Source organism: Capsicum annuum, chromosome 5, assembly GCF_002878395.1.
Source record: "Capsicum annuum cultivar UCD-10X-F1 chromosome 5, UCD10Xv1.1, whole genome shotgun sequence".
NCBI lineage: Eukaryota > Viridiplantae > Streptophyta > Magnoliopsida > Solanales > Solanaceae > Capsicum > Capsicum annuum.
This window is the reverse complement of record NC_061115.1, coordinates 215,668,132-215,684,133: the sequence shown is the minus strand read 5'-3', so window position 1 is coordinate 215,684,133 and position 16,002 is coordinate 215,668,132. Positions and strand designations below refer to the sequence as shown.

The 16,002-nt window shown below is 32.5% G+C and overlaps 2 protein-coding genes across 2 annotated transcripts in view; both read left to right on the top strand.

Moving 5' to 3' along the window:
- The window catches only part of LOC107853714 (ER membrane protein complex subunit 3), an 8,998-nt gene extending 2,159 nt beyond the window's left edge, over nt 1-6,839 (top strand). Inside the window, exons 3-8 of the mRNA XM_016698691.2 lie at nt 4,959-5,078; nt 5,167-5,215; nt 5,365-5,464; nt 5,580-5,641; nt 5,818-5,876; nt 6,424-6,839. Coding sequence (XP_016554177.2) covers nt 4,959-5,078; nt 5,167-5,215; nt 5,365-5,464; nt 5,580-5,641; nt 5,818-5,876; nt 6,424-6,528 — 495 coding nt within the window. The 3' untranslated portion in view covers nt 6,529-6,839. The remainder of the gene's footprint in view (nt 1-4,958; nt 5,079-5,166; nt 5,216-5,364; nt 5,465-5,579; nt 5,642-5,817; nt 5,877-6,423) is intronic.
- A 6,167-nt stretch (nt 6,840-13,006) lies between these two features.
- On the top strand, nt 13,007-15,054 carry LOC107853702 (major latex allergen Hev b 5). The gene is made up of 3 exons (XM_016698679.2): nt 13,007-13,190; nt 13,800-14,136; nt 14,671-15,054. Exons 1-3 carry the CDS (start codon nt 13,176-13,178, stop codon nt 14,802-14,804), a joined length of 486 nt encoding a protein of 161 aa, XP_016554165.2. The 5' UTR covers nt 13,007-13,175; the 3' UTR covers nt 14,805-15,054.
- Nucleotides 15,055-16,002: the final 948 nt, after the last annotated feature.

Below are 16,002 nucleotides of genomic sequence, written 5' to 3'. Positions count from 1 at the left end.
TGATTCAATCGTAATTTTAATGTATCACCTCTAATTAATTATTATAAGTCATTTACGTATTAAAAATTAATAATATTTAATAAAAAAAGACAAACATTTTTGACATATCTGCTTTGGTTTTTACTATATCATCCCTAATTAATTATTATGAGTCATCTAAGTATTAAAAATTAATATTAAAAAATTATTATAAAGTCATCTAAGTTTTAAAAAGTTAATATTATTTAATATTAAATTAACTTGACGTCTTATATGAGATCCACTTAATTTTTATTCAAAAGTACTTTCTTATATTAATTTTGTTATATTACTTCTGATTAGTTATTATAATTCATTCAATACATGTATACTTCACTGCTTCAATCACGATTTTATTATATCACCCCTTATTAATTATTATGGTCATCTAAGCATTATGTCACTTAAATTGAATAGTTATATATAAGAGGGAGTTTTATGCTTAAGCAGGCAGCAGGTCGGCTCCTGCTTCAGCTGCTACAACCGTGTTTTTATTGTATCACCTTTAATTAATTATTATAAGTTATTTACGTATTAAAAAATTAATAATATTTAATACAAATAAGTAAAATAAACATTTCTGACATGTCTGCTTCAATTGCTTCAACCGTAATTTCACCACATCACTCCTAATTAATTATTATAAGTCATATAAGTAATTAAAAATTAATAATATTTAATAAAAATGATGAAATAGACATAAAATAATAAATTAACTCTTGATATTTTAAATTAGCTTGACGTCTTATACGAGGCTCACTTAGATTATTTTCGCAAGTAATTTTTTATAGTTATTATGCTATATCACTTTTAAAACATGTCAGCTTCGCGGCTCCAATCGTAATTTTACTATATCATCTCTAATTACTAATTATGGTTATTTAAGCATTACAAAAATTATATTATTAGTCCTATATAAGAAGTCACAATAAGTAGCTGAAGCAGGCTGCTCATGTTTGACATGCCTGCCTCTGCTGTTTCAATCGTGATTTTACTATATTACCCCTAAGTAATTATTATAAGTCATTTATGTATTAAAAAATTAATAATATTTAATAAAAAACTAAAATAGATATTTATAACATGACTGATTCAACTACTTCAATCGTCGTTTTACTAAATTACCCATACTTAATTATTATAAGTCATTTAAATATTAAAAAATTAATAATATTTAATAAAACAAAGTAAAATAGACGTAAAATGATAAATTAATTTTTGATGTTTTAAATTAACATGACGTCTTATATGGAACCACTTAAAAAAAAATTCACAAATATTTTTTATAATAATTTTACTATGTCACTTCTAATTAGTAGAATAGAAAAAAAATATTATAAATCGCAATAATTAAGAACTTAAATTATTTAAAAAATATAATTGACTATCAATATCACAAAAGTTTAAACAACTTAAAATATCTTTATGCAAATTTCATCAATCTAAATATAATATTATATGTCTAATTTAGAATTTCTCAACCAAACAAATAAAACTTTTAATTAAATGATAAAATTATACATAACGTGAAATTTTTAAGGATCAAGATTGGGCCGTGCGTAGCACGGCGTAAGCTGGCTAGTACTAATAATAAGAGGGAATAAGTAGTTGAAGCTGGCACGAGGTTGACATGCTTGCTTCAGCTGCTTCAACTGTAATTTTACTGTATCACACCTAATTAATTATTATAAGTCATTTATGTATTAAAAAATTAATAATATTTAATAAAAAAATCAAAATAAACATTTATGACATGTTTGCTTCAGCTGCTTCAACCGTAATTTATTTTACTCTATCATCCCTAATTAATTATTAGACCCCTAATTAAATATTATAAATTATTTACATATTACCAAATTAATAAAATTAATAATGTTTATTGGGAATAAGCAGTTGAAGCAGGCACGGGGTCGACATGCCTGCTTCAGCTGCTTCAACTGTGATTTTATTGTATCGCCCATAATTAATTATTATAAGTCATTTATGTATTAGAAAATTATAATATTTAATAAGAAAATTAAAATAGACATTTATGACATGTCTACTTCAGCAGCTTCAATCGTAATTTTACTATATTATCCTAATTAATTATTAGAACCCTAATTTAATATTATAAGTCATTCACATATTACAAAATTAATAATGTTTAATTAGAAAAAAATAAAATAGACATTTATGACATGTGTGCTTCAACTGTTTCAACTGTAATTTTATTGTATCGTCTTTAAGTAATTATTATAAGTCATCTAAATATTAAAAAATTAATAATATTTAATAAAAAAGGTAAAATAGATATAGAATAAAAATTAACACTTCTTGTGTTAAATTAACTTGAAGACTTATATGAGACCTTTTGGAATTTTTTTCACATGTATTTTTTATAATAATTTTACTATGCCACTTCTAATTAGTAGAATAGAAGAAAAATTATTATAAATCACAATAATTTAAAATTTAAATTATTTAAAAAATATAACTGACTATCAATGCCACAAAAGTTTGAACAAGGAGAGTAACATATATTATTTAAAAATTACACAAAAAAATTATTAAAAATTACAATAGTTAACAGCTTAAAATATCTAAAAACATATTTAAAATATTATAAATTATTTAAATTTTATTCATGTCACATAAATTGAGGTCAAAAAATAATTTAATTGAGCCCGTACTAGCATAGGCCTTCGGTATCTAGTAGTTACTTATAAATCTGATTGATGCTTAGTTTCTACTATGTTTTACTGGACAGGCAGCATCCTAATCAAACTTGAATAAAGAGTTGATAGGTTTATTTTTCTTATAAAATGAATAAGACATGAAGAGATCAACGATATAATGGTGGCGAGGTGTGAGAGATAATTGATGGGTGAAAAGAAAATCTTATAGTCATGATGAATAAGGGTAGAAGGTTAGTGCGAGGGTGGGTTGTATCTTGTAGTTAGGGAGCTCTTGCGTAGCCGGGTTAGTAACCCTAGGACTGTGTTCATTGGTAGGAGCTGCTAGTGTATGCTATTACTAGGTGGGTGTCCTTTTTTATTTCTTATTTTCATATTACTCTTATTTTCGTGTCTCTCGTATTTCTATTTTTATTAGTCCTTATTTCTTATTTCGGTTATGCCACCAATCCTGTTTTCATGTATTACTTTGATCTTGCTAACTATTCTTTATCTTGAGCCGGGGGTCTATCGGATACAACCTCTCTACTTCTTCGGAGGTAGCGGTATGGACTGCGTACATTACCCTCCCCAGACCCCACTTGGTGGGAATACACTGGGTTTGTTGTTGTTGGTGAATAAGAAGACTTGAAACTTGTAAGACTTAGTGAAAGTGGGGTTGAGAGGGGGGGGTGGGGGTGGATGAGAGAAATATAGTAAAGGAGGGTGTTGGAAAGAATCTGGAGCAAGATGGTTGGTGCAAGTAATCTAGTGCCCTTTTTGGTCTTCGAGATACAGAATTGAACATGAGAAGATCACAATGCTTTGGTGCAATTACATGTGTTACAAGATCTTCCTTAAATGCATAGATGTAATACTGAACACCTATTCTCTCTTAATCTGATTTTTGTAGTTTGACTCGTCGTTAAAACAAGAGCAAAGCTTGAATTACAGTGTTTTTGGAGTATAATGGATTCAAAACTTGCTATCTAGGCCGCTTTGTTTACAGTAGGTGAAATCAGGATAAAAGTGGGCTCTGCTTTATTTTTTGAGGTAGTATGATATTTAACAACCTGATAAAGTTACCAGTTTTTTTTTTACAAAAATGATATTTAACAACTGATGATAGTGGATGAGAAATATTCTAAATGAGGAGCATGGATACCATTTTGGGAAGACCAAATTAGACTATAGAAGTGTATGATTATCTTTCGGTGCAGCAGGAACATCTTGACTCTGTCAGTTTGGACATGATTCAGCCATTTGTTGTTTGATAAGAGTGTTTCAGGCTTCCTATTATCAAGAAAGAGTGTTTCAGGCTTCCTTTACTACACTTAACTCTTGCTGTTCTAGTATTATGATGCAGAAGAGTTGTACAGCAAGGAGGTAAAATAGTTGGAGTAAACACTAGCTAATAATTACCAACAAGGATGATGATAAGGTACTTGAAGTGAAGAATGAGGAAGCTAGTAATAGTTGATTGGTGGAGTGAACATGATACAGAAAAGTTCAACTCAAGTGACTCGCGGGCATGTCTATGTAAAACACTGAAGTTTATTTGGTTGAATTTGAATCTCTTTTGGGATTGATGCAAGGAAACTAGTAGAATACGCGGTCACATACAAAAATCTTGAAAAAATAGGGGGACTTGATGTGTATTTGACTAGGATCTTTTATTTGTTTATTTAATATAATCTATTCAAAGTTGTTACTAAAATACATATTGGTCTTCACATCATCAATTTAAATTGTTGTAAGCTACTAAAAGAAAGTCATAGGCATCACAAATAAAAAAGAACATCAACATCTATGAACTACATAAAAATATTGATAGATGCTTGCCATACTCCTCATTTCAAGGGAATTGGAGGGGTCGGTCAAATAAGGAAGTGAAGATTCCACTTTTTATTAAACTGACTTTACTGTATAAATTTTGTTGGGTGTCACAGTAGAAAAAGAGAAAACAGTGAAGTAGTAACCTGTTGAGGTCCCATTGGATGACATGAACCATTGTACTTTAAGAAGTGAATGAGTAATTAGGAATTGGCCCGGAAGTGTCTGAGTGGTGTATACCATTTGTGTCCAGCTTGAATGACTAAATAGGTCGGTATATGAGGTATATTTTTAAAAATAAATAAACCTCAAAATATAACTATTGTCCAGTAGTTAACTTGTAGTGATTACATTGTATTAGCTGTAAGAACATGTTTAGTTTGAATCCAATTATGGAAGGCCTTAGGTTGCTTAGGAACAAATAGTTTACAAAGATTATGCATGCCAATGCAGGAAAATGGATTACTACATGTTCCCAAGGGCCAAGCTCAAAATCCACAGGCGCAAATGTTCTCTGACCCGAACATGGCTATGGATATGATGAAGAAGAATTTGTCAATGATAATTCCTCAGGTATCATGTTTCACAGTAGTCCTTTGTTTTTTATGATATCTTAATTTGTGGCTCTGACCACTTTCTTGCTTATTCTCCATCTTGCCAGACTCTTACATTTGCATGGATCAACTTCTTCTTCTCTGGGTTTGTAGCAGGTATTCACATTCCCAAGAATTGAAGTCCTATGTTTCTTTGTCAATATTAAGAGCTTGGTTGCGTAGTGCATTATTATCTTGTTATGTGCAGCTTTATATTCTGTTTTCCTTATATTAACTCACATAAATTTGGTTGCCTCGTTATTCAGCAAAGATACCTTTTCCTTTAACTCAGAGGTTCAGGGCCATGTTGCAAAATGGCATTGATCTAAGCACAGTTGATGTCAGTTATGTCAGCAGTCGCTCATGGTAAATTTTAGCACTCGTGGCTTAATTTTAATCTTCTAAAGTGCTCTGTGCTTTTAAAGCTGCATTCTGTAATAGGCAACTCCTTGTATCTAATACTTGCTACGCAACTGCTCAGGTATTTCCTCAATCTGTTCGGATTAAGGGGTTTGTTCAGCCTCATTCTCGGAGAAGAAAATGGTCAGTACTTTTTATCAAAGTGTGTAAAAGTCTTTTTCCTTTTTTTGCAAGTACATGTCAAGACGTGGGCAATTAATTCTGTTTTTAATTTATGTTGAGAAGTTTTAGTTCCAGAGAGCCATTCACTTGGTTTGATTTTTCCTGATTTAAAAAATCTATATCAATATTTGGTGCAGCAACTGACGATACTCAACGCATGATGCAAATGAGCGGATTTGGTATGGACCCCAGCAAGGTAAACTTCTATTAGGCGACATGCTTAATCAAATTTCTCCGTTGATTTTTTGCACACATTATGTCAATTAAAGACCAACCTAACATTAGTCTCTTGAAGGGAGGTGAGAGTTTAATTTCATCTCTAAATCGAATGTTCGAGCTAATGTAACGGCTTTTCACCTAAAATGTTTGAATTTGTGCTTGGTTCCTAAAGAGTTCCCTTTGGGACCAAGTTTGTTTTTAGTTCGTATCAGCCCTTCTTCATCCTTAGTTTTTTTCCCGTTGCATTTCTCTGCCACCCTGAAACTATTTTCTATCTGATCAAATAGTAAACGAAACCTTTCGACTTGAACTCATTATCACTAGTCTTAAAGGGAAAGGCATTGAGACGTTGGTCCAGACATTCTATCCTTACATGTCTAGTTTCACGGAATAGCACCTTGGATAATGGATGTTAGGCCCGTTATTTGAAATCAGTGACTGCTAAGCAGGACCAAGAAAAATAAGATCAAATCGCAGTTCTGTTCTATCTTGCTGTGTTTACAGACGTTAATTTTCTTCTGCAGACTTTAGGAGCAGAAAAGGACGGATTAGACATCGTTCAGCATGAATGGGCGCTACCTAAATTTGAGCAACGAGCTGAAGCAGTCTTGCGGAAACTTGTGAAATGAGTATCTTCTCATGTACTATTTCGTATTTGGATATGCAGCATTTTCGCTTGCTGATCGAGCTTCTTCTCGATGCATATGATCATCGTTGCTGTGAAGATGGGCTACATTGTTCAAAAGCCAAGAAACTTGTCATAGTAAAATTTTTATCTTCAGGTTGTTTACACTTAACCATAAGTAGAGTTTTGCTGCCACTTTTCATGTAATAGTATTGAGATTTCTCAAACTCCATAAGATGCAAGTTAGTAATTGTAAGCATTGATGGATTAAACCATTTTGGTTGTGATTTATGATATTTTCTTACTTAGAGACAACATTGATTTTCTTAAACGTTTTAACTGCTCGTGGCCCGTCGTGGCATGCCTCGGTCGATTTTTGACTCAAAACGCGCCCGGGCCCCAGAGGAGACTGAAGGAAAACAATATCTAGAACTACTATTGTTATTCTTGCATCTTGCTATACAACAACATAGCCGATGTAGTCTCATAAGTGGGATTTTGGGGTTTTGGGGAGGGGCTGGGGGGTGGGGGTGGTGTTTCAGTGGGAGTTAGACATGGATCGAGGGTGGGCTCGTGCTTCGGAAAATATTTTGGGCAAAATTTCTCGAGCGTTTTTTTGGCGGTCTATTAAATGGATCAGGTTGCTTTGATAGGGTTGGAGTAGTCATTTTTCAAGTCAAACGGGCAAAACAACAGTAATTACGGGTTTTTTTGCGACTTTCGGTGGGTGTTAGTTCACGGATTGGGAGTGGGCTCTGGCTTATGAAAAATTTTTGGACGAAATTTCTCAAGCGGTCCTCTGACGGTCTGTTAAATGGATTGGATTATTTTGACGGGTTTGTAGTGTGTACTCAACCTTACCTCTACTTTGTGAGGGTGGCGAGGTTGTTCCCATGCTTGGCTGCTTAGACGTGTTGTGTTTCAGGTTTTCCTTTGTTTCTTCTGATGTTGTCCGGATCAACTTGTGTGTACCTTGATTGTTCATCAAATACCTGCGGCAGCTAGTGCTGTTACTTCCCCGTATCTAGGTTTAGGCAGATGAAAAGAAATCACTCGCTATTTTTCATCTGAGACCTCATGATTTTCCTTCTACTACGTCTACTTCTTGATCTCTCTTTATAGAAGTACTGTAAAAACTTACTTAAACATCGGATGTGAATTAAGTTTTTTTCCTTGAAGTGCAAGAATAACCGGACACTACAATATACTAGTCTCTTTTTTTGATAACGAAGGCGGCAACTTTCGATCCGACACTTATTAATTTCAGATGAAGAGTGAAAAGTGTCTAATTTTATTAAAAAGCGAGGTTTTATCAAACAAACAAGAAAGTCTCTATCGATCATATAAGTAAAGCATTAACAGATGCAAAAAGAAGCAAGACATCAATATCTTAATTGGAATTGATGCATAATTATATGTAGTCAAATTTAATTGAGATTGTGACGTAGTAGTTATTATTGCATGTATCTAATATCAGGTTAACCAATGAAGGTAATGGATACTTTGATCAAATAAAATACATAATATAACTGTTCAAGGTGTATATTCTTTTTCTTTTTTTTTTTTCTAATGAAACTTTGGTAAATATTTTTAAAATTATAAAATCTTTTGAAGTCCTACTGAAAACATTGGAATTATAATTTTAATTTAAAGTTTTATTTCAAGCCCATTGATTTTAATCTAGCCATCAGCACGTTGAAGAATCTCATGATTATAAAAAACAAATAAACCCATATAGACAAAATAGATAATGATTTATTGTGAGGGAGTAACGTAAAAAAATTTTCTCCTCATATTTATTACTTTCCACCAACATAGATATTATTATTATTATTATTATTATTATTATTTTTATTTTGTAACGGTTGTGTTCGTGAAACTTGCTTGCACATCGATTATATCGACAAATACTTGCTACTTCTTGTTAGGGTCCTCTCCTCTCCTCTCCTCTCCTCTCCTAAGATTGAAACTTATTGTATTTTTCATATAATTTTTAAATATTTAAATTTTAAATATTAAATAAATTCAATTCAACTTCAATACACGGAGGGAGGTGATTAGGCATGATATAGAGTAGTTACGACTTACGGAGGACATGATCCTTGATAGGAAAAGGTGAAGGACGCAGAATAGGATAGAGGGTTAGGGGGGGTGGGACTGCGTCGGTGACATTAAGGATGCATTCTTTTGTGTCTGTAGTTTTTATTCGTGGTGCTATGTGATGTCTTTGATTTCAGTTAGCTAGTTCTTAGTTTATTTTGTGGTTGCAGTATTATCTTGTGGCTAGCGGTGTTAGTTTATTTTGCACTTAGCTTTGGTGTTTGTTAGTCTGTTATCGATTTTAAGTCGGCGGTCTATCGGAAACAGTCTCTCTACTTCGCCCAAGGTAGTGGTATGATCTGCGTACACTCTAACCTTCCAAGACCCCATTATGTGGGAATAAGCTGGATTTAGCTCAAGGGATTCATTCGAATCCTTTTCGACAGAAAATTATACTATTTATACATGATCAAAATAATTAGTTTTTATGTATATATAGTTGACGAAAGCTCCTATGGCTAGTTCGTATGTTTACTTCTGAACCCTTTTAGTAAATATTCCGACTCCATCACTATACTCATTATATTCCCATATAATAGAGTATAGAGAGAATAGAGCGTATGAAGATCATACTACTACCTCAAAAACTAGCTAAAATGACTATTTATGATAAAAACTTCACTTGTAAAGTAAAAATATAATAAATAAAAATGAACCAAAGAAGTACGTAATACATTTCATAAAAATACACAAACTATCATTATCTTTCCTACCAATAATTTTTTTTAAAAAAGTAGTAATAAATTTAGACTTTAGGGAACAGAAATTTAGGTGGAAAATGACATAATTCCAGCGTGGCAGATAAAGCAAAGTGGGGCCCAAAGTCCACGAGATTAATACCTGGAAAAGCATCTAAACTTTCCATTTGGGACCCACATTACCTAAGCATCTTTAGCATGGGCGGTTTAAATGGGTCCCACAAAGATTTATATGGACTTTATGATAAAATTCAACAACAACAACAAAAAAATCTGCCACGTCAGATTATTCATGTTGTTTTTGAAGGGTCCAGGCAGGACAATGTAGTTTCTCTACATTCAATAAAATAAATAAAATAAAATAAATATTTATTTTAAAATCAGGGGGCAATGTAGGTAAAAAGAACTTAATGTTTATTTGAATTGAGTAATTTTAGTTCAAACTGATCACTAAATAAATTCAAATTAAATAAGTTAAAAGAACAAAATATACACATACTTTATTTGTACCTTGACAAATAGAGGTTGATTTCGATAGATCCTCAATAAAAATTAAAAAATTCATATCAATTAATATCAAGGGAGGCAAAATATAAGTAAATTATTATTTTTATCTGCACATTTTGAAAGACAAAATAACACTTGCTAAATAGGAAAAAAAAAAATACATCGGGAGCTAATTATGTATCTTTACAAAGGGAAAAATGTAGCTTCGTTGTATGTATTATGTATCTCAACGGATTCAAAATTGAAAAAAAAAATATATTGAGAGCTAATTGTGTGTCTTTACAAAGGAAAAATGTAACTTAGATATATTATGTATCTCGATAGATCCAAAATACAAATTTCATTAATTATATAAAATATCAAAATTTTTTGTAATTAAACTCCAAACTGTCGAGATTTATGTTGTTTGCCCATATTTTTATATTTTCAAAATTTAATATGGTCAAAATTACATGACATATATGTTGATTAAAAAATAACAGATATTTCATAAAATTAGTCGAGTCAAAAAGTGTGGGGCCCTTAATGATGACAAATTGTGAGTGGGGTTGGAGTAAGCGCCGGCCTAGCGTCTCCAAAAATTGTAATATGGACATGCATAAAATGACATGACATCCGGCTGAGTCAGATAGAATTAAGGGGTTCATTCGATGTAACGATCAAAATAATAATATGTTCAGTATAATCTTATAAAGTGAGGCCTCACCTTTGCGTTGTGAAGGTAGAAGAACGTATGTTTCAGATCAATTGTCGACGTCCATAAAATGACATGACCTCAGGGCCGAGCCAGATAGGATTAAGGGTTCATTCAAAATGCAATGATAAAAATAATAATATATTCAGTATAATCTCACAAAGTGAGACCTCACCTTTGCGTTGTGGAGGTAGACGATTATATGTTGATTAACCGTCGACTCATTGACGTCCATAAAATGACATGACCTCGGGGCCGAGCCAGATAGAATTAAGGGGTTCATTCAAAATAATAACACATTCAGTATAATCTCACAGAGTGAAGTCTGATGAGGGTAAAATATCCGCAGATCTCACCTTTACGTTGTGGAGGTAGACAATTGCATATATGTTTCAGATAGACCGCGTCGACTCATCGATTCATTCGAAGTCCCTTTGATTAAAAAAAAATTATTGTGTATACGTTTAAACTTATTATTATGTACATATGGTGACGCTGAATCTCTTTTGACTTCTTTCCGTGTTTACTTCTTTTGATTTCTTCGTGTGTTTACTTGCTCTTTGATTTCAATTTTTTTAAATTATGATTGTGTTAATTGTAAAATAAATATGAATAATAGATCTCGAACTTTCTTAAGTTTTTTAATTTTAATTTATTTGTTAGGAGGTAAGAGAGTGAATGATTGCCGTAGACGAAGGGTTGATAGTAATTTGCATGGCTTTTCATGATGGCCATTAGCTTGCATGATCCAATAATACTTATAGAAAATTGCATCAAGATAAAACTCATTTTTCAATGAATTATAGTATTATAGTAGTTGTTTTGTGTATTAATTGGATAATATATAATATAATCTACCCCTCCAATCCAAAATAAATAAATAAATTGATATAGAAACATTCTCCTAAAATCCATCAAGTTATTGCACTTAAAAGAATATGACCTGATGGTCATTGACGTGGGTTGAGCATCTTGAGATCTTAGCTTCAATTTTCAATAAAGACAAACAACGATAGATTCAGAATTTAGGGATCGTGGGTGCTCGTGAGGTTCGAACACACATATTGACGCCCAAAGCTTTAAGATTTCCTCTGAAAATCAAAACACTCAGCTATCTTCTTGATATTTTGGGTGTTTTTTTAAAGCTTATATCAATTTTCATACTTTTCTTATATAATTATACCAGGTTTGCATCTAATTTAATGGGTGCCAAAGCACCAAAAAAATGCGTATAGATTTGGCCTTCTCGAAGGCCAAACCACTAAGTGATTTCTTCCTATTTGTTCTAGGCTTCCAGCCTTGATGGATAGAGTTACCTGATACATACATATATGTTGATGGTTGAAGATAACAAATATTCCGCTTAAAAATAATTGTAAGTTTATACATATAGGCTATAAAATTTAGGACAAAAAGTAATTGATTTCGAGATAGAATGATAGATTAATATTCTTAGGAACTAAGTAAATTTCTTAATTCAAATATTTAATTTTATCAAAATTATTGAGTTCAGCCGAATCAATAACTTCAAGATCTAGGACCAAATTGCAATAAAACCAAAGAAGAACATGAAAGCATGATGGTCCTAGTCACCTATATACTAGGCTACACAAAACACAATTATAATTCATTCAAGAAAAAGATATGATAGTTGTTATAGCAAATGGCCTCCAACACCATGTGACTTTTTGCATTTTTCAATAAATCATCATACCACATGAGGTAGTAAGAATTTTTACTATTGATAGACAATAAAAATTTATAGCTAATTTTAGTTAGCGATAGATTATTAAAATCTTATTTATCGATGAAGTGATTACTATTTATCGATAGATTAACGATGAATTCATCATAGCTAATTCCTTTTTTATTTTAAAGTAATGTAGCTCGATTTCGTGAAAGTACTTTGGGGTTAAATCATATATATGTGTGTGCGCCAAAATTAAATGTAGATCGAGTAATTAGATATATATATTTCAAAATTTATAACGTTTAAATTCTAAATCAATACAATAGTTTTGATATAAATGGATTAATTATTCAATAATATCTTAAATCTTTTATATTAAAAAGGAAAAAAACAAATATTATTGAGTTGTTTTATTATTAATTCTATCTCCGTTTTGATTGTTTTTTTTTTCTTTAATAGTTTCATAAAGAATATCTCTTTTCTTTTTTTGATAAACTTTTAATTTCAGTTTTTCACATCGCATACTTAAGACTACAAGAATAAAAATTATTTATTTATATTCTACCTATCAGACCAGAAAATTTCAAAGGATTTTGCTTTTTAAACTTTCGTATCAAATTAAATTCAGACAAATACATTAAAACTGAGGAAGTATATATATTTCTATATGTATAGTAAAGAATAAAAACATTTACAACTAGACATGAAAATTTTGTCCTACCCTTTTATGTTAGTAATGTGAGATGTCAATTTGTATATCCCTCAAGATTCTTTTTTCTTTCTTTTTAATTTTATATTAATTTTATTAATATAGTACATTTTATTTTTCTCTATAAATAGCTCTCTCAATTTATCATTTCTCATCAACATTCTCACTATCAAAATTACTTCTTTTCTCCCTTTTCCATCTTTACATTTTCTTTACATCCTATTGGTTTCAATTTTATTTCTCCATTTTTCAAATGGCTTCTGTTGAGGTATTTTATTTATTTATTTATTTATTTATTTATTTCAAATTAATCTCTAGCACCCAGGTTTTTAATCTTTCTTCTTTCAAATTAATCACTAGCAGCATTGTTGACACTTAAGAATTTTCCGTTGTTCGGACTATTCAAAAATATCTATTGGTGCGTGTCAGATACTCTGCATTTTTAAAGAATCCGATACGGTCAATACAACAATATTTCTGGAAAATCCGAGCAAGATAGCTTTATATGATCTTTTAACTTAATGATCAACCAATGATCTACTTCAAGAATTAATAGATCCATTAATTCTATGTTAAAAGGTTATGACTTCTGAATTTTCTATCGAGGCAAAGTCAGTATTTGAAGTTTATGACTTACTGAACTCGCCATCGAGGCAAAGTCAGTCTTTGAAGTTTATGACTTACTGAACTTGCCATCGAGGCAAAGTCAGTCTTTGAAGTTTATAATGACTTGTGAACTTGCCATCGAACTCATGTAGCTTGTTAATATGTATCCAATGAATGCCCTCGTACAAATATAAGTTTAAAACACAAGCCACTGAATTCGTATATGTCTTTCTTAATGAATTTGATTGATTTTCTTGTATTGGTTACGAAGGTTCAATCCACACCAGCTGAACTCGAGGTGAAAATGGCACCAGAGGCACCAAAAATTGAGGAAACTTCACCAGTCTCAGAAGAGATAGTTGCACCATCAGGGATAGAAACCGTTATTCCAGTTGAAGAAAAAGCAGCAGCCCCGGTGGTGGAAGAGACCGCGGCCGAAACAACACCAGCATTAGCAGAAGAAACTGCTCTTGTTGAAGAGCAAGTTGTCCCTGTCACTGCTGCTGAAGAGGCCGTTACTGACGAGAAAACGGAGGATTCTGGTGTAGCAGAGGAGGTAGTAGCTGAAGAAGCTGAAGCAAAAACCGAAACAGTAGCAGAAGTTGTTGGTAAGTTGTCAGGACAAAATGTTCTAGTAAAGTATCAGGTTTAGGGTTAGTTATTAGACACTTGTACTTGATCGCGTCACGCCTTTAGGTTGTTTAAGTAGGTTCGCGCTGGAGGCAACAGGTAATGGTTACCGTTCTCACGCCTAATGATCCACATCTCAGGATCAGGCGGTAATGAACACATTGAACTATCCAAGTCGCTGAGAGCCCTTACAGGCCCCGACACAACGATGCAATTATATATCAGGATTGCGCTCTACCACTGATCTAATAGCCCATCCATGGGTACGTTTGGTTGATCAATTCTCTATGTCTAAGTGATTGCGTTGAAGTTCAAGTTCAACACTCTCATTACCTACTCCAGTAGAAGAAGCATATCTAGTGAACTCGAAAAAGGTTTATATAAGAGTGTGTGGGGCGCTCTTTCGCTGTGTCTAATTAGAATAAATAGTTTTTCAGGACAATGCATTACGCGACTCGAGTCATACTTATATTTACTCATAAATGCGTGTTTTACATTTATTTTTACATCAGATGCCCCAGCAGCAGCAGCAGTAGCAGAAGATGAAAAGGTTGAGGTGAAGACTGAGGCAGTAGAGGAAACAGAGGCACCAAATGTTGAACCAGTGGCTGCAGCAGAAGTTCCAGTGGAAAAGGCTGAAGAGTAAAATGATGTAATGGTTGGTGAATAATTTGGGGTGGGTGGCTTTGTTTATGTGGGTGGGGGGGGGGGGGGGGGGGTTTTTTATCATATTTTAAGGCTAATATAATTACTAGTACTATTTAGTATTATTGTCACTAGAATGTAGGAATATGTTGTTAATGCATATTCTTGGGTCTTTGGTCTTTGTGGTTTTGAGAGAAGATGATATGAGATATGATCACTTCTTTTGAATAATAAAAGGTTCTTTTTGCCTATTTTGTGCATCTTTGCACTTATAATGATTATGGTGATATCTAAACAAGAGACTTGAATAATGTGTTTGGATTAGTTATCCCAAACACCTTCAAAAATTAAACGGTGCTTAAAAGCTAAAGACACCTGAAATAAATCAATCCAAACACCACATTAATTTCCAGGCTTGACAAAGAAAACTAGACCCCACTTGATATAGCATTGTCATGCAAGGTAGGCGGCCTCACATTTGTTTTTCAAATACTGGTTGCGCTTGAGTATATGCTGGTGAAATATTGAAATACTAGTTCACGGATTATGTCAAGTGAAAGAGTGGTTCGCGTTCACTCTCAAATCTTCAGATTTTGTCCATTCTTGATGTGGTGTTGAAACATCAAGTAAAACTGTAATTCTATTTCTTGCTCTACCTTCGCCTGAATTTATTTTACATGATATCATTGTCTCCTAAGCTATGAACAGATTAGTTCTCAGTTAGACAAGTTACTGTGTTAAATTTTCAATAGACTCAATATAAACTGTACTATTGACGAAAATAGGAGAAATTGGTGGAGGATTTGTGTCGTATTGGTAGATTTGGAAAACGTGACTTTGAGGTAAAGCGGAAGTACGAGTACGTGCCCAATCCAAATGATGAAACAAAAACAGGAGGTAAAATGCAATTGAGGGAAGATGATTGCGATAAAGCTAAAAAGGCAGAACAAACAGAAGTTGAAAGTATTAGTATGAAAGTAGCTCAAATCCATATTGTTGTGGCCACTTCACTAATGATAGTCACTTCGGCCGCTGGTATCACATTCTCAGGAGGTTTTGAGAGCGACTCCTATAGCCCTAATAAGGAAAACATCATTTCGTGCATTTGTTGTTTCCAATGCCATTGCCTTCACATTCTCAACTGTTGCCATATTCATCTACTTCCTCATGGCAGCTCAAAGTAGAATTCCTCAACGTAA